General features: G+C 33.6%; 1 protein-coding gene across 10 annotated transcripts in view; it reads right to left on the reverse strand.

The window, feature by feature from the left end:
• CEP44 (centrosomal protein 44) overlaps nucleotides 1-19907 on the reverse strand; it is a 50914-nt gene that overhangs the window by 12395 nt on the left and 18612 nt on the right. For 7 of the 10 annotated variants that reach the window (XR_012476943.1, XM_074228947.1, XM_074228949.1 and 4 more), the window contains 5 exons: nucleotides 19314-19433; nucleotides 17550-17678; nucleotides 10652-10795; nucleotides 7054-7263; nucleotides 6109-6184 (listed from right to left, as the gene is read on the reverse strand). Coding sequence is in view for 9 of the 10 variants with exons in the window: in XM_074228947.1 (XP_074085048.1) it covers nucleotides 6109-6184; nucleotides 7054-7263; nucleotides 10652-10795; nucleotides 17550-17678; nucleotides 19314-19433 (679 nt within the window). In the remaining variant the exon portion in view is untranslated. The remainder of the gene's footprint in view (nucleotides 1-6108; nucleotides 6185-7053; nucleotides 7264-10651; nucleotides 10796-17549; nucleotides 17679-19313; nucleotides 19434-19907) is intronic. The other 3 variants (XM_074228951.1, XM_074228950.1, XM_074228953.1) reach the window with 3 other exon arrangements.

Genomic DNA, 19907 nt, shown 5'->3' on the forward strand with positions numbered 1-19907 from the left:
GCAACTCTCAAAGACCATCTGTTAAGTTATAGAGGAACTGTAATCAGTTTCAATAGAGATGATAACTATTATCAAAATACCACAGATTCTCAAAGTATTGAAAGGAATACTGATGTTTTGTTGTTGCTGATGTATTCTTTTGGGAAAGAAGGAAATTACTCTCTCTAAGTCAGAGATATGGCAAGGGGGTGGGGGAAGAGGGGAAATGGTTATAGAATCAGAGTAACTAGGCTCAAATCTCATCTCCATTAATTACTAATTAGATAAGCCATAATCCTATAAAATCTATTAGTGTTCCACTCCTTAAGAAAGTATAGATTCAAGAAACTCATAGGGGCAGCTAGGTGGTGCAGTGGATAGAGCACCAGCCCTGGAGTCTCAGGAGTACCTGAGTTCAAATCTGGCCTCAGACACTTAATAATTACCTAGCTGTGTGGCCTTGGGCAAGCCACTTAAACCCCATTTGCCTTGCAAAATTTTAAAACAAAACAAAAAAAACATAGTTTTAGAGTCTGAAGGGATCTTGAAATTTTAGAGTCCAACCTCATTTTATAGATATGCCAACTAAGGTCCAGAGAGGTTGAATGACTGACTGCTCTGCTCCATGGTCGCATAGGAAGCAAACAGATATCTAAAAATCCATTCTCTGACCCCACAAATCCAGTGTGTTTTCTACTGTTACTACTCACTTAATTCAAAGTTAAAATCTTTAAATAACTTTAAATTTTTCTAAGAAAAATGCTATTGTTTCACAGAATTTTAACCATTCTTCCCAATTCAAAGGAAAATTTGGTTTTTTTGGGTTTTTTTACAAAGCACAAACCCTATATATTTTAAGGCCACGATTTGGATATTTTTATTAGTAATCCTAGTATATCAAAAAAGTTCATGATTTAACTATATTGACACCTGAGGATTTATTTTGCTAACTTAAAGTAAATATATATACATGCCATAAGAATATTCTCTTAAAAGGAAACCACAAATTGAACATATTCTTTAACAAAGACCAATAATCACTTTAATAAGATGTATATATGAAGACACTTGTGTACATGCATATATATGACATCTCTATTGTAAAATAAAATTAAATATATTGATACAAAATGTTTAAAATACTAAATCCTGCCATTAATTCAATAGCACCACCCTTCTGATTGCTCATAGTCAGGAAAAATATATACTTGTTTTTTCTATTCTAAAATATGTTCTAAATTTAGAAAAACATACCCAGAAATACAGGAAGAAAATGAATATTGTACTGGTAGCTGTCACCAATAAGAATTATCACTCTGGAAGTATTTGATGATAACAAAATGCCCTGAACTCCTTAAAACCCAATCAAGCATACATGTATTTCCAGAATAGTCTATCCTAGTCTCACTAACTTTTGTAATCAGTATTATGGAGGGATTGGGAAGGAGCCTTATTTCATGGTCAAGTTCTTCAGTAAGTAAGGACTGATTTTGATAGTAAGAATTAGGAATATATAAAAAATGTATTAGAGACAGTGCATCTGTTTGTGACAAAATTCCTCTAAAGATTACATAAATGTATTATTCTATAATGCTACCTTTTAATTCTAATGTGTCCCAAATTTTAAATTTCTTTACACCTCATACAGTAAGGATAAAAAAAAAAGCAAAAAACATGGTCCCCAGGACATAGACTTGCTTAACTATATCCCTGTACAACTAACTTCTCTAGTAGACAAGGGTTGGCCACTTTAGGCACCCAGGAGTTCCAAGCAATCTGCAACATGTGCTTCTAACTGATGAGGGAAAGGAATGGGAATAATTTCCAGTTTTATAATCTTTGGAAAGTTAGGATGGAGTCCCTGGGGAAGAGGAATACAATCCCTGAGGGCAGAGTGAAAGTTTTTCTGGCTCAACAGCTCCAAATGAGATTAGGTGTGTCACAACCTCCTTTCTTCAACTACCAATCTTTCAACCCTAGTAACCTCTAACCCTACCCATTTTTAGATTACCAACAGTTTCTTTCAGTTCTCATCTTTCTTGACCTCTCTTATGTATCTGGAATTCTCAACCATTCCTTCCTCCTCTGGTTTTTGTGACCCTGTTCTCTTACTTCTTCTCATTTCCTAGCTGCTCTGTTCCACCATCTCACCTTTGCCAATCATAATCTTCCTATCCAATGGAGATGGAGGTAATAATACTGGTGGTAAGCATCTGAAACTATGTCCAAAACAATACTTATTAAAAACCATCCTTCATTCACTCTTTCCTGCTTATGTCAAAAATACCACCATCCTTAAAGTTATACAAATTTATAACTACACAGTTATCTTTTACCTTTCTGTCTACCCTCTCTACATCTTTCCCATCCTTCCCTTCTCTTTGCTTGTAAATTCTCTACTATAAATTAGTAGTATGCTTTTTTTAAATAGACTGTTTCTAGTCTCCTACACTATAAATTAATCCTCTATGCCTATATTCCTCTCCAGAGGCTGAATGATCACGTATGGGTTGAACAATTGACCCTGAGGGCTTTCTAACTCTCAAATTTTGTGACTGTCTCAGCAAAGTTCAGACACAGATTTCCCTCAAATTTCTTACAAAACATTTTCTTGTACTTTTACCATCACATAATTCTTTTTAATAGCAATTAATTGGAGTTCATTGACTTAACAGAATGTCTTATTTCTGTTTTGTTTTTTTACATTTTGCCCAATATCATATGGAAAATCATTGAGTTATAAAATGACACATCAATCTCTTATTCTTTAGTCCATACACAAGTTTTAAATAAATTACTTCAAAATTTTTAATTGATTTTGTAACTATAACATAAGAACTTTTTCAAGAAAAAAAGCATCATACACATCACATTTTACCTTTTATCAATTCTAATCATACATATGTGAATATCTTTCTACCTTTATTAAATTATAAAATATATAATCAATGATCATATCTTTGTCTGTAGCTGTGATCTCCACGTTACCTATCACAATGGTACCTTGCATGAGGGCTCATTATTTGCTGAATTGGGGTCTTGGTAGGCAATAGCAATAAACAGATACAATGGGTCTATATAAATACATAGACTGAGAATCATAAATCGGGTCCCTGAATAGAAGTATCTTTTTTCTAATGATCTGTTATTGAACTTGCTGAGTTTTCATACCTTTAATTGGATAAAAAGGTTTATGTGGCTTTTTATGGTTATAAAGCACTTTATATAATAAATAACCAATAAAGAAAAAGAAAATTGAATTTAGGTAAAAAATTGTAAATTAAGGTTTTCTATGCTATTTCTAAGTTATCTGATTTCAAGCAACACCCTTAATCTCTCAGAGTCTGCTTTACTTGCAAAATGGTGAAAGAAAATGTTTTGCAGGGGATAGTTGTGATGATCAAGTAAGAAAATGTACATTAAAAACATTCAAAGGTGTAAATGATTGGTCAAAGGTCAGTGTGCCCTTCTGCCTCTTGCTATCTCTGGCCAGCACTGTCCATCTTGATTAGCAAAGTTTCTGGTGTATCATTAAGTTTTTGACAGTATGCTGGTCAAAGGAGAAAGGTCTGGATGTCCAAAATGGTTAATTTCCTAGGTATGTGTCTGCAAGTTTGACATCACAAAATGTGAAACCTCTAACATGCCAATTAGACTCTATGCCACATGCAACTTTGGCACAAGGTTCAGTCATTTGGTGGTGGTTGTTGTGTTTATACTTAAAACAGAAATTGAGCAAAAGTTTAAAGAAAAATTTTAATTACAACACCAATTCTTATCACATTATTTGACACTAAAATGTATGCAAGTTTGTTTATAAAATTCTGACCTTTTCACATAACAGTTTTATGGTAGTTATAATACAATGGGGATTGTATTGTTCCATTAGGCAATAAAATACAGTAAAAAAATCTGTCACAGGTTTTTCTCTTTGTGTCTTTACACTAGGGCTCTTAACTTGGAATAAAATTTTTTAAAAACTATTTCAATAAAAAGATTTTCTTTGTAATCTTAGGAAGTCTGAGAAGGGGCCCATAAGCTTCACCAAATTGCCAAAGTGGCAACCTGAAATTAAATTCTACACTTTTAGCTTATACCCAGAATGTGAATACCACATGCCAATAAATGTTAGTGAGACACCTGAAATCTGCTAAGATCTTACTCCTTAATGAGAAATATCTGATTCACTTAGTGAAACACGTATGAGTTCTTTCACCCTTCTTTAATCAGGCTTCCTTCTAGAATTATACACTTCTAAAACATTCAGGCATTTTCACCTCCTAGATGTTTACATTCAAATTAAACTTCAAAAGGAATTATGTGGGTTTTCCAACTTTCAGAGGGATGCTGCAAAAGATAATGTCTGAGTTGGAAGCATAAAGAGATTTCTAGGACAATAGCACTAAAGTTAACTTAGACTGCTTTCAATTGACAAAGGTACAAAGGGCATAATGCTCAAGTGTTCAATTTCTGGCTATAGTAGCTGGGCATCTGTGTATTTGAAATGTAGCTATAAACTCACTGAAAGGCAGTATTTTACCTTCCATTTTAAAATGTCCTCTGAAGCCAAAGACATCTAATTGAACCTAAAAGATAAGACATACTTATAGAAAAACAGATAGACCTATGTAACCATGAGTCTAACTGCAAGATCAATTGGCTTTGCCAACTCTTTTCAGTGAAATTTACAATTTCCCAAAAATTTTTTTTATTTTGAGCATTATCTAGAAATATTAATGACTATTCCAAATATCTTGGTGAATATATGCACTGAAATTATTATTAGGGCTTATAATTAATATTATTATTTACAGGTAAATCTTAAGGAAATAAAAAATTACCTAAAAGACAAAAAATATCAGTAACATAATTTTATTGAAAAAAATTGTCAAAGGCAAAAAAAGGATAATATAATTTTGAATTACTATCTAATTCAACTTGAAATCTAGGATAGAATTTATCTCATTTTTGCCCACAAGAATTGTAAGAAATAACAGAACAGAAGTCATTAATAGAAACCAGACCAAATACTTTTAGCTCTGCTACTATTCCCATTTGGGAAAATTTCAATGTAGAAAGCCCAATAAAATAAGCCATGGTCCAATTTTAGACGATCCATGTCAAAATGTTCTGACAATCCACCTTACTTAACTGAGTTGGTAGCAAATATATGTATGTGTGTATATATCTATCTATAGAAAGATAGATACACACACATAAACACATATACACACACAGATAAGACACACACGCATATATAAATATATATTATTTTGATAATACTTTTTAACATTAGCAGCAAAAATGAAATTTCTTAATATAGATCAGGGTCATCCAAAATGTGGCCCACAGTGCAATTTTATGTGGCCCCCTGTGGGTTTACTAAATGCTTTATTAATCAAAGTTTGAGCTTCCATAGAACTCTCACTAAAATGGCAAATCAAAATATATTGTCGATTGTTTCAATAAAAAACTTTTAAAAGTAAGGTTGGACAGCTGTGATATAGATGAATAAGCTACTGTTTAAGTATTAATTCAGCAATTTTGTATCTTCATTTGTAATTTCAAGGCACATTAAGTAAAATATTATTCAGAGGACCACAGATCTAGACTTTCAAGGTACCTCAAGAGACCATTTTGTCCCACTGTCATTTTGAAAGTAAGAAAACTGAAGCTTAAGGAGATTTAGAAACTTTGTTAATGATCAAATAGAAATGGATCAGGAACTGAATTTGATCTTAGAATCTCTGATTTGGAGATCAGTGTTCCTTCCCTTAGAGTATGCTGCCCCTTCTACTCATGGAGCACACTACAATTACAATTATATGAAAAAGAAAGTAAATTCCAAAGTCCCTCAGTCACAGACTCCAGGCCATTGTTTTTTAATTATTATTGGCTTCCTTGAAAATTTGAGTAAACTCACATCAAGTGTGTCTTAATAAAATGATCAAATAGGCATAAATATTAGTGATATTGTCCTAATGAAACAAAATGTTTTATGTTGGTATCTTAATTATGAATACTGAAGCACAATAAGGTATTATAAATATAAACGTGCTTATATAGAAAACAATTTTTACAATATTCTGAGGTAGGTACAGCAAATATAGCTATTAGTCAAGAACTTACCAGGAGATGATAAATCTCTGTTCCTGCTATACTTATGGTCTTCTTTCATATCAACAGTATCTGAAGGTATATCATGCTGAAATGAAATTTTTAGGACTTAAGATATAAATATGTAAGTAATAGCATACATATTTTACTTTCAATCAAGTTAACACTGGTATTCTTGTGGAGAAAAAGTTATCTTTTTTATAAGTAAAAACAATGGATAATATTTTTCTGAAACTATTATTAGCATATTAAGTTTTGTCTGAAGTGAAGAGGAGAAAAGTAACAAATTTGTTTGGTAGGCCAGAGAATGTGTGTTTTATAATATGAGAGCCAAAGGTATGACAAATGCTTTAATGTAATTTATTAGATTGTTGTAATGGAAGGGAAAGAAAAAGGGCAAAGAAAATAAGCTGCATATCATTTTGGTCCAAGAAAATATATAAATTTCTCAATTTATTGTTCTCTTCAGGCTACCTATCAATTGACAGAATTTCAGAGATTCTTTAAAAAGAAAGTCAGATAGTTAACTTACCTGATTTTAAATACTATTTTAAACAAAATTATTTCAAAACTACCATCAGGTTAATCAGATTCTCTGACCTGATATAGGAGATAGAGGGCTGGATGTGGCATCAGGAATTTTGTTTCACAAAACCACCAGATATATAACTTTAAGCAAGTCATTTAATCTGAGGTTTAAGTTTCCAAACCCATATAAAATGGGGATGATACATGCAGTATACTTCACAGTCTTATTATAAAGTCTCAAAATAATGGCAGTCCTTTGTAAATTTTTTAAAAAATTATTTCAAATGCCAGTTAATATCAGTTTACTTAATAAAGAAAAAGTCATTGAATAATTAAGTTCATTACTTTTTACCACTGATAAACAATTTCATAAAGGTGAATATAAAGATTTAACGTATCTCAAAAAATGCTTTGCTGAATGTAAAATACCTTTTTAAAGTGTAAGAGCATTTCTGTTTCAAGGAGGGTGACACGACTTAAAAGATTATTCCAGACCATTTCATCTATAATTACTTTTCCTTTCAACTGTTCTTCCAAATAACGTAACTTGTCCTCTATCAAAGTCTGCTTTTTTAGCTTTTCTTGGCAGTCAGCAAGAACATTCCGGATTTCTACAATCTCAGAATTAACATCAGCGTCCTGAAATAATAATAAAAAATAGGTTTCATAATGCAATACTCATGATGAAAGTTCTTCTCAAAGAATGGTTAATTTTTCCCCTAATTTCCAACAGGTTATTCAGCATATATAATTAAAAGACCTCAGCATCAAGTCTTTAGTAAAAGCACGCAATAGCAAACCCAAGAGAACAACATACACAAAGACTTTTTTCTGTTGTTGTTCAGTTGTTTTTCAGTCATGTCCAATTCTTCATAACCCCATTTGGGGTTTTATTCACCAAAATACTGGAATGATTTGTCATTTCCTTCTCCACCTCATTTTATAGATGAGGAAACTGGGGCAACAGGGTTAAGTGACTTGCCCAGGGTCATTCAGTTAATGTCTAAGATCACATTTGAACTCGGGTACTCCTAACTCCAGGACCAGTGTTCTATACATTGCACCAACTAGTTGCCCCTAAAAAAAAGCTAGAATAATGTAAATAAAAATAATATTAAAAAGGGCATCAAATCTTGGTTCTGCAAAACAAAAATGAAGCATCCATCTCTCTTCACATTGGATGGTATGTGTCTGTGGAAAGGATATGAGTTCAGAATGTTGCATATGCTGATATGGTTGTTTTCTAGTATGATCTTTTGTTTTTACTTCACTTACATTTCCCAAAGAATTCTTCATCTCTACCCTTAGCAAGGAACCACATCTTACGTAAGGAAAAAACTTCAGAAAAATGAATACACTGCAAAAAATACATTATCTTAAGTGTTCCAAACTCAATCTCCTGTCCATGCAAAGGAAAAGAGGAGACAAAATTGCCTGATGGACTTTGACAGATTGTTTCAAATTTCCTGTGACTGATTTCTTTCCATTTTATATTGTTGTGGTCAGAGTATATGGTTTTGCTATTTCTCCTTACTTCACTTTGCATCAAGGTCATATAATCCTTCCCTTGCTTCATTATATTTATCAATCATTGGTTCTTACAACAGAATATTCAAATGCATTCATATGCTACAATTTATTTAAATATTTCCCAACTGAAAATGTACTTTGAGTTCTTTGCTAAGACAGATACTCTATTTTTATATAAATATTTTATGTAATTTTTGATGTAAATAACTTTTTTGGGTTTTTTTTGGTAAGACAATGGGGTTAAGTGACTTGCCCAAGTCATACAGCTAATTATTAAGTATCTGACGCTGTATTTGAACTCAGGTCATCCTGACTCTAGGGCCAGTGCTCTATCCCACGGCACCACCTAGCTACCTCTAAATTCTTTTTTAAAATCTCAAACTCCTCCTTTTGAAGTATATAACTCAAAGGATTTTTTCAAAATTTTCATCTTTTTTTTCTGCATAAATCCAAACTTCTTTTCATAACAGTGGGATCCATTCACAGCTCTACCAACAACACATTAGTGTGCCCATCTTTCTATGCTAGGTGTGAGATGAAGCTTCAAAGTTGTTTTGATGTACATTACCGATAATTTATATATAGCATTCTGTCATATAGAAATTTGTATACAATCCTTCCTTTGAGAAAGAATTGTTTGCTCACACATTTCCTTAGACCATTTTTCTTCTGGGGAACAGTTTTTGACCTTGAATATTTTCTAGATGCCCTGAATAACAGACATATTAAGAAATATTTTCTCAGTCAACTTCTTCCTTTCTGATTCTATATATTCTCTATACTACATAAATGAATCTCAAAAATTGAAAACAAATATTGTCAAGACACCAAAACCAGAGAAACATAAACCAAAGAGAATTTCATCAAAGAATTATGATTTTAAAGTTTTAAAATAAAACCACAGAAAAAAATCTATAGCAAAATATTCCTAAAATTATTCAATATGACCATGCTGAAATTATATTAGGGATGCAGGATTGTTTCACTTTTGGACAATGACAGTAAATTAATCGTAATAAAAAATAAAACACAAGCTATAAGATCACATCAACAGATACAGAAAAATCTCTATAAATTACAATCCTCATTTATGCTAAATTTCTTATAAAAAATGAGAATAGTAAAATTTTGAAAAGGCAAACTGGGGCATTGCTGGGAGAGGTGTGAATCAAATATTTTTGAAAAATATTTATAAATATGTAAATAATGACTACTCTTTTGACCCAGATATTTCATTACTACTAGGCTTATATCTTAAGAGGTCACTGATATGAACAAAGTCCCTAAATAACAAAGGATTTATGGTAGTACTTTTTAATAAGAGAAAAGAATTGGAAGTAAACAAAGCAGATGCTCATCTGTCAGGGAATAGCTAAATAAAGCACTGCATGTGAGTAGAGCAGAACTAGAGTAGAACTGTGCTGGAACAAAAAAGACAAATGTGATAAAGAATATGGACATAGATAGCTCTGTATGAACTGATACAGAGTGAAATGAAAAGAGCCAAGAAAACAATATACACTATGATTGAAATGTAAACACAAAGAACCAAACCAAATCAAAAATGAATGTTGCAAAACTATAAAGAACAAGCATGGTTTCAAAAGAAGAGATATAAGAAAACACTCCCATTTTTAGCCCTTGCAGCAGTACCTGGATACAATGTACTAATAAGAGAGGGGGAAAAAAAAATCAAACAATTCAGAGGATTTAATGCCTAGGAACTGCAAAGATAAGAAAATTAAACAGTCAATATTGAGGATGAGGGAGAGTATATTGTTGTGACTGGGTCCAACCATTCTGGAAAGCAATTTGATGATAATAAAAAAAAGTTATCAAAATATGCACAAAGCATAAAGTCTTATTTGTACCACAATACTGATAGCAGCATTTTCTGTAGAAGCAAAGAAGTAAAAGCAAAGTTTAGGGAATAGTTAAATAAACTATGATACATGAATGCAAAGGAATATTACTGTGTCATTGCCAACTATGAATACTACAAATTCAGAAAGGACAGAAAGGCTTTTATGGAATAATACAGAGTAAACAAAAATTAAGAAGTATAAATAGAACATTAAAAAGGAAAAGAAACTGAATATTATATACTTAGGACCAAATCAAGGTAATAAGCTCCAGAATAAAGAAAATACAGCTCCCTCACATAAGTGGAGAAATATGAGATGTGGAACACTTAACAGGCATTTGTTGGGTTAGTTGTGTTAAACAACATGCTCTTTTATAAATATATAAAATATATGACTATATATGTATGTATATATGTATGTGTGTGAAAAAAATATACACACAAATAAATAAAAAAGGAGAGAACAGTTTATATATACTTATTCTTTCTTACAAGAAAAGAAATGGCTTGCTGGGAGAGGAGTAAATGAAAGTGATTTGTAAATTTTGACTTTGTAAAGTCATTTGTAAATTAAAGTGATGTAAAAACAAAAGATATCAATATATTTTTAAATTTAAAAAGATTATTTCAGACCAGTTCCTGCATAATCACTTTTCCTTTCAGTTGTTCTTCCAAATAACGTAACTTATCCTCTATCAATATCTGTTTTTTAAGTTTTTCTTGGCATTCAGCAAGCATACTCCGTAGATCTTCAATCTTAGTATTAAGTTCTGTGTCCTGAAATAATTATTAAAAAAAAAATCTGTTAGGTTTTAGAATATAATTCTCAAAACTTAAAATTCTTTTAAAAAAGAATTTGATTTTATTTCCATTTGGTACCTTGCATCTAGTATTTAGGAAAAACATCTAGTAGCAAGAGAAAAACATTTAACAATTACAACTTTGAAAAGCAAAAATCAAACAAACAAACAAAAAAAAAAAGCCAACACAGCACCAAGGCAGTTGAACTAGGATCACTTGCAAAGAACAATCTTCATTTTGGAAAACTTCCTTCCTCATAAGAAAGGGAGGTTCGGGGGTGGTTGGGGGGAAAAATGTGGAATGTTGCATCAAATGCTGTCAGAAACAATTTCTTACTAGGTAGATTTTGCTTAACCTTTTGTATGTGGATTCAGAGCAAAGAAATCCTTGGAAATAATTATGATGCAAAACCAAAATAATCCAGAGGCTTCACTGAAGATCATGTGTCTATTTATTTTTGAAATTATACCTCACACAATTTTGATTAGTGAAGGTTTACCATACAGAAAAAGGAAAGGACTATCTTGGGTGATTATGTCTATCAAAGGAGGCTGAGAAATATGGGTGAATCAACAGAGACAAAAAAAGATAAGGGAAAAAAGTAGAGAAAGAAGAGTTGTAGACAGTAGAAGTGGTAATGAAGTGGGCAGCAACAGTATAAATATTAACAGAGATTAAAAGTAGTGATGGGGGGTTGGCTAGGTGGCGCAGTGGATAGAGCACCGGCCTTGGAGTCAAGTACTTGGGTTCAAATCCGACCTCAGACACTTGATAATTATCTAGCTGTGTGGCCTTGGGCAAGCCACTTAACCCCACTGCCTTGAAAAATTAAAAAAAAAAAGTAGTGATAGACATAGTGAGCTGCAGAGAGCAGAGCCAGGGTGAAAAGTCAAATCTAAAAAATGTAGAGGATAAATGACTACCTGGAACTGAAAACCTTAGCTCCCTAGGAAGGCAACATCTTATAACATCGCAGTTCGTAAGGGTATTAGCATGCACTATGTTGGCATGATAAGCTGTATAGTTAAGGAATTTCTGAAGGACATTCACTGCATACCTTGTTATATATGCAAGTCAAGACATTTAGCCCTTACTAATACCTGTATCCATATATCTAAAATTAAGTACAAATTAAGAATGAATCAAAAACATTAAAAAAAATGATAATTGCTGTATTTAACATTACGTAAGAAGACCAAGCTTGATACAAAAGCAGCTAGATGGATCAGTGTTGAGCACTGGGTCTGGAATCAGGAAGATCTGAATTCAAATCCAGACTCAGACACTTACTAATTGCATGATCTTGGACAAGTTACTTAACTTATATTTGCCTTATTCTATTCAAAAAGGAAAAGGCTAATCAATCCAATATCTTTGCTAAGAAAACCCCATATGGGGGAACAACAGAATGACTAAACAAGTTTGGTGATGGAGATAAGAGAATTCCCCCTTCTTCACAGAGGTAGAGAATTAAAAATGAAAACATTGCTTATACTTAAGTTGTCTAAATTGACCTGTGTTTCATCTTTTAAAAAATTTCTTGTTGAGGGATGGTATAAAGAATGAAAATGATACAAATACAAAATATGTGCAAATCAAATTAATAGCATCTTCTTTGCATACCCAACAGTAAATAGTGTGGACACACTTTTCTCCCCCTACCCCTGTAGCCTCCACTTAAAAAGTTTTTACTATAAAATGTATTTGTACCTGAACTCAGAACCTACTTAATCATAGAAACAATTTTCTCCTTTATCCTACAGTTTAAATTTTGCTACAGCGATAATCTCAACATCTCCTACCTATACTGAGGTCAAACTTCCAGCAAACCATCCTTCAAAGAGAAAGGTAGCCAATCTTAGTCTCCTATGTTTAAAATACTTTTTAACTATCAACTTTTGTTAGTCTGTGCTTATTTATTAACATTCATATGGAAGACTTAAAGAACAAGAAGAAATTAAATGTTTAGTTTATTTTTTAAGAAATTTAAGAAATATGAAAAATCTCCATCAAAATCATTTATAGTTGTTACAATAAGTTTCAATTATCTGGAAAATTCACTGAAAAGTTCTCAATAATGGGGGCAGCTAGGTGGCACAGTGAATAGAGCACCAGCCTTTGGAGTCAGGAATACCTGGGTTCAAATCCAACCTCAGACAGTTAATAGTTACCTAGCCACGTGGCCTTGGGCAAGCCACTTAAACCCATTGCCTTGAAAAAAAAAATCTAAAAAAAAGTTCTCAATGTCAGATAAATGAGGCACTGCTCAATTTTTTTTTTTCAACTGTTAGTATAGCTCCTATACATTGGTGATGTGGGACTGGAGTTAAGAGGATTATCTGGATTTGAATGCATAGCCTTGGAAGTCATCTGCCATAGAGATAATAGTAGATTTCAATTGAGTTGACAAGATAAAAAAAAAGAGAATTTAGAGAGTAGACATTACACTGGATGACTCTCAGATCTACACATTTAGCCTCATTATTTCTCCTGACCTCCAATTCCATATATTATCAACTACCAAGTGGACTTTTTGAATGGTATGTTCCATAATGCATCTCAAACTCACCATGTCTAAAATAGAAATTTTCTCCTGCTCCTCAAAATCTTCCTTTCTCTTCCTAACTTCCTTATTTCTCCAGGGCAACATAATTCTTCCAACTACTCAAGTTTGTCACTTCAGAGTCATACTCAACTCTTCCCTCTATCTTAACCTCCATTTTCACAACCACAAGGTTTCTCACATCAGTTTTCTTCTCTCTATTCATACAATATCAACCTACCTCAGATCCTGGACTTCTAATCAATATTCCTGGATCTAGTTTCTCTTTCTCCAATCCATTCTACATGGAGTTGGCAAAATGGCAAGTCTGAAAGCACTGACTGAATCCTGTTATTCATCTGCTCAATGTGCTCTTGTCTCTCTCTACTCTCAAACCAATTCTTTATTTTCAGAGTTCTCTAATCTCTCCATCCTCTCCATATACTGCCAAGCTGTGTCTACACCCAAGTTCCTCACTTACTGATCTTAATCCTATAATAAACTAGCTCAATTTTGCACAGTCAATGCAACTCTTGTTTCTAGGTTATTGAGAGGGAATCACAGATTAGTTCCATTATCTTTCTTACTCTATTTGTGTTACTGAACAAATATTGGGGAAATCACATTAATGTGTGAACTAAGTCTACTACAGAATTCTATTATCCAATTTTAAGTGTTTACTCATCACAACCAAGCAATCCTTTTACTCCTACCTAATTGATTCTCTATCCCATTAGCTACATACTGCTTCAAGTCTTCTCCCAAGGTTCAATAATATCTCCTCCCACCTGCCTTTCAGCTCAAGGTTTCACTTCTCAAAAAAATAGAAACCATTAGGCAGTAAGCCCTTTTTCTTGACCATCTTCTTTTTGCTTGTACCTTTGATCCTATCCCTATCTTCCCCAACAGATTGCTCCCATATTCATACCTGGCCCCCATCCTCAAACCCTCTCTATTCGTCCTTTCTCAACTTCCCAGATATATATGCCAAAGGCTACCCCATCCTGAAAAAAAAGTACTCACTTGACATCCTCAAGCTATTATCTTCATTTTCTCTTTTTTTATTTCTCAGCATTTTACAATATCTTCTGATAACTAAAATGGCTCTCTACAAAGTTACTAATGATTTTGTGTTTGTGTGTGTGTGCATGGGGAAATCAATGAGGTTAAATGACTTTCCCAAGGTCACACAGTTAATAAATATCAAATGGGTTGAGGCTGAACTTGAACTTCCTGATGCCAGGACTGATGCTATATCCACTGTACCACTAGTTGCCCCTAAAGACTTCTTTTTTTTTTTTAGTTTTTTTTTTTTTGCAAGGCAAATGGGGTTAAGTGGCTTGCCCAAGGCCACACAGGTAATTATTAAGTGTCTGAGACCAGATTTGAAGCCAGGTACTCCTCACTCCAGGGCCGGTGCTTTATCCACCATGCCACCTAGCCGCCCCAAGACTTCTTAATTAACAAATCTACTAGTCTTTCCTTTAAAGCCATTTGTGAAAAGGATAGGTAGAGGGGAAGTGAGAAAGGGGTGGATTAGGGCTAAAAAGAATGAAGATAAGATAACAGGAGGTAGGGATGAAACTTTGTTCATTAGGGAACAGTGATTAATTCACCCAAAGATTAAAAAGAGACAGATGGTAGAAAACTGTTAGCCATATGAGTGACAATGGGCAATAGATGAAAAATGTCTCTAAAGAACAGTTACTGGGAAAAGGTCATGAATATAGGATCTTGATCATTCTTATCTCAGGGGATGTGGAAAGAAAGGGAAGGAGTGGGAAGTGAAGTGGTTAGGTATATTCTAGCCAGTAGGTGGTTCTGGGCTGGACCTGGGTCTTGGGGAAATCTTGCTCATTCCTTCTTCTCCTTCACCTCATATAATCAATCATTTGCCAAATCCTGCCATTGCTACCTTCACAATACCTCATATATAATCCCTTTCACTATTCTTATCTTAGATCAGCTCTTCATTGGTTACAACTTCCTAACTAGCTTCCCTCATTTTTAGTCTACGCTTCACCCTGCTGCCAATGATTTTCATTAAGTATAGATCTGTCCATGTCACAATGCATATTCCAATAAAACTTAATGGATCGCTATTGCTCCTAGGATCAAAAAGAAATTCATCTAGATTTTAAAATCCTTCACAACCCACCCCCAAATTACCTTTATACTTCAACTCCCTAATCCAACCCCACTGGCCTTCCCTCTGCTCCATACACCACTCTATTTCCCATCTTCATGCCATTACACCAGCTGTTGAGTCTAGAATGGGTTCCCTTCACTGCTTCAGAGAATCTTTCTTCAAGACACAGTTCAAGTTAAAGCCTTTCCTAATTCCTCCAACTGCATGTACCCCTCCCCCCTCAAACTATTTGGTCTTTAGCTGCACCGTTCTTGTGTTTATATTCAACCACACACATTTGTCCTTGTTTATTCTTTTGCCCTTCTCCCTCTCCCTTCCTCAGATTGCTTTAATCAATGTGTTTTTTATCTCTAGAGACATTTTTCAAAGTTCTCTTCTGAGCCCTCTTCTATTAAAATTCTCACTTAATGCTTCATCAGGTTCTTTAGTTTAATGATTATCTCTGGACGATTCCCAAATGTACGTATTCAGTCTGTCTTTAGAGCTCTATACCTCTTAGGTATTTCAAACTAATTATCCCATATGCAAAAAAGAACTCATTTCCCCCCACACATCTACTCCTCCTTTCTTAACTCCTTTATATTTCTGCTGAAAAAACAAACCAAACTACAGTTCTTCCAGTCATCCAAGTTTAGATTTTAAAATAATCCTTGACTCCTTCCCTTCCCTCCCACACTTAAGGAAGCTAATAAGTCATTTCCTCATCTATAACTCCTCTCAAATCTGGTCCCTTTCCTCTCCATGCAGCTACAACTATAATTCAAGCTCTCACCAGCTCCAGTTCCTGGACTGTTATAACTTTTTAGTTTGTCTCCTTGCCTTAAGTATTTCCCCTCTTCAATTCATCACACAACTGCAAAGTGATTATTCTAAATTACAGGTCTGCCCACATCATTTCTCTACTCAATGAACTCCAAAGGCTTCCTATTGCCTCTAGGATCAAATATAAACTTCCTCCATTTTATTTTTACAGTCCTTTACTTAAAATACTTCCTAGCCAGACTCATCTCTTCTATCTTAGAATGTATGTACTGAGTGTCCTCCATCTTACTTGTGACTTTTAGAATCTCTAAATTTCCTTCAGAACTCTGCTCAAATACCCCTTTCTACATGAAGGATTTTCTCTTCCTCTGAGCTCCTGCCCCCCAAATAACATGTATTTTGTCTACTCTGACAGAATAGAAGGTCCTCGAGAGTACTGACTGTTTCACTTTGGTCTTTATATACCCATGCTTACAACAAGGACTGGCATAAAGTGGTTATAATAAATTTTGGGTGATAAACCTCTCTCTTTGGTTTGTAAAGTCCTTCAAAACCTGTTTCCAGTCTACCTTTTGAAATTTATTGAATATTTGCCTCCTTCATCCTCCAACCAAATGGGTCTATTTATTGTTTTCTTTATATAACATGTATAGACTTGTGTAGACTTCCTCTCATGCCCCTAGAAGGCATTTCCCTTCACCCAGACAACCAGGAATCATTATCTTCCTTCAAAGTATAGCAGGTTGTTACCTCCTTCAGAAAACTTATCCTGAATTCCCAACAACTGTCAGTTCAGTGTCCCTAGGGATTATTAAATATTGTATATATTATATTGTATTATATCTAAATATTCATCAGACAAGTTTTTTTTTTTCAAATAAGGGAAGCTCTTTCAAGGCAAAGACCCTTCAAGATATTTTTGATCTGGTGCCTAGTATAATGATGCCCAGCTAACCATAAAAATCATAATCCAAAGACTTTAAAGGAATGAAATTCTAATGAAATTATAGATCTTTCTGGTTCACAGAAGTGTAACTGTTAAACTCTATATATTTCACATCATCAGTTCCAATTACTTATATATATTTCATTGATTCAATTAGTAGTTATTGACTCTGAAGTGCAAATAAATACCTAACTTCACAGGGCAAACTAAAGATCAACATAATTAGTTAATGGAATAAAAATGTACTTTGGAAGTTGAATAAAACTTATGGGTTCTCAATTTAATACTATCAAGATACTATTATTTGTTGTAAAGGAATAAAAATACTTACTTGTGATTCACATGTGGCTTCAATTACATCTCTTCTAGGTTCATCAAAATTTTCATTACCTTCAGTTTCAGAAAACAGTACACGAGAAAAATGTTCACTATTGGGGTGACGTTCCACAACTGGCTTTCTCTATGTTAAAAAACAAAATCAAACACATAAAATGGTAATCAACAAGCAATTACTAAACTGGTTGGTACTCTCTATCTGCCCCTGCACTATTTGAAGATAAGAGAGAAATATTCTAATCCCAGATGGATCTTACATTCTATTGGGGAAATGACATATATGAAATGTAAATGTAACAATTTTTAATGGGAAGTAGGTAGAGAATTGGGTAAAATCAAGAAAAATCAGGTAGGAGGATAGACGATCTTTCTTTCAACCCATATTACCTCGACTAGAAGTACACCTCTATAAGCACAGGTACATTGAACTAATCTATTTCTTAATGGGCCTGGTTCATGCCTCCTTAGGCAATTTGGTGACTATCCATACAAAGGAGGCTCTTCAAATGAATACTGAATTTAAATTTAGTTCCTAAAATTCAAAACTTCTAAGCTCATCAGATCCATCAAACTCATCCTACCAATATGCAATATCACACCATGCTTTGAGTTGAACTTTGAAATAAATTAGAAAAATTATAAAATCCTTACTAAGAACAAAACACTGTGCATACAAACAGAAAAAAAGCAACACTGCTGCTCTCAAGGAGTTCTTATTCTAAAAGAGGAAACCAATGCCATTGCTCTTGTTCATGAACCCTTAGTGGTTCCCTACCACCTGGCATTTAAAGTATTTCTCTCTGATTTTAACCTGCCTTTCTAGATTGAATTCACAGAACTCAAAAATGGCTACCTGCTCTTCCTCAAATTTGGCATTTATCTTCTCAATTCCACACTTTCCCCAAACTGTCCCTCATCCTAGAATACATTTCTGCTTTACTTTCTTTTAGCAGCTCTAGTTTCCCATCTGCTAATGTCAAGTGGCTGCCTTTCCTGGCCTGTCCCAATTCCCATGATTAATTCTTTTATTTTCCTTAAGTGATTCTGCTTATACTTATTCAAATATACTTTCTATCTCCTCTCTCCAAATAACATATATGCTAGTTGAGTTGTTTTGAATTTGTCTTTGTATTCCCAGAACCTCACAAAGTCCCTCACACATTAATAAATACTTGGATTCTATTCGATGCTGTAGGTCTCTCAGGAGAATAAGCTCTTTGAGAACAAAGACCTTTCTTTTTTTGAAATATAAAGATTTTAGTTATTTTGAGTTTTAAAAATTTTCCCCTAATTTTACTTCCCTCCCCCCACCCCCCATAGAAGGCAATGTGCCAGTCTTTACATTGTTTCCATGGTAATACATTGATCCAAATTGAATGTGATGAGAGGGAAATCATATCCTTAAGGAAGAAACAAAGTATAAGAGAGAGCAAGATCAGACAATAAGACATCAAATTTTTTTTTCTAAATTAAAGGTAATAATCCTTGGTCTTTGGAGAACAAAGACTTCTTAATAATTTTGTATTGCTATTCCCTCCAGTCCCCATTCCAACTCTAAAATCTAGCACAATGCTTTGCACACAAGTTGAGTTCAATTCTTTGCTCTACATCAGTGATGTTTTCCAAGTGACTATGTAAAGCACACTTCTATCAAAATTATCTACATTCTCTGTCTAATCTGAATCAGAAATGTACCTCTTACATATAGTCTGATTACACAAAATACATTTATTCCAAAACACACTTTAGACATCCATACCTGCTCTGAAAGTATGCCCCTGAATGTGAAGTCAGGAACAACAGGTTCTACAAGAGTTTTCTCAAAATTTAAAAAAGTCTCTGACTTGATGGGACGAATTTTCTTTTTCTGTCCTACAGCCTAGAGAAGGAAAGTATTCAAAACAGTATTTACTTTTCAGCAAAAGTTACACATGGCTTTAAATATTGTATCTAAACCATTTAATTATTATTATTATAAAGTAATGATGATCACTTTTATGAGATTTGTTGAAGGTCAAGAGAACAGTGATCATTATTTCATCAGTATCTTCTAAGTTGATCACTCAGTTTTGTGGTAGCAGTATGCTAAAAATGCTTTATTTCAGGAGTAAAATTAAAGTTGAATAAAGCTGTACTTGGCAAGTTCAAAGAAGTTCATAGAAATGACATGATATCAATTCTAGTTGACAGTATAGGGAAGATGCTCATAATGATAAATGAAATGCTGGGTAATAATAGATATGGAACATCATAACGTTTAGCTTCCTTATCTACAAAATTAGAAATATATCTGTAAATAGCTATCTGAGTGTTGCTATATCAAATGAAATAATGTATGTGAAGGGCTTAAATC

This window comes from Macrotis lagotis, chromosome 3 (genome assembly GCF_037893015.1).
Source record: "Macrotis lagotis isolate mMagLag1 chromosome 3, bilby.v1.9.chrom.fasta, whole genome shotgun sequence".
Lineage (NCBI taxonomy): Eukaryota > Metazoa > Chordata > Mammalia > Peramelemorphia > Peramelidae > Macrotis > Macrotis lagotis.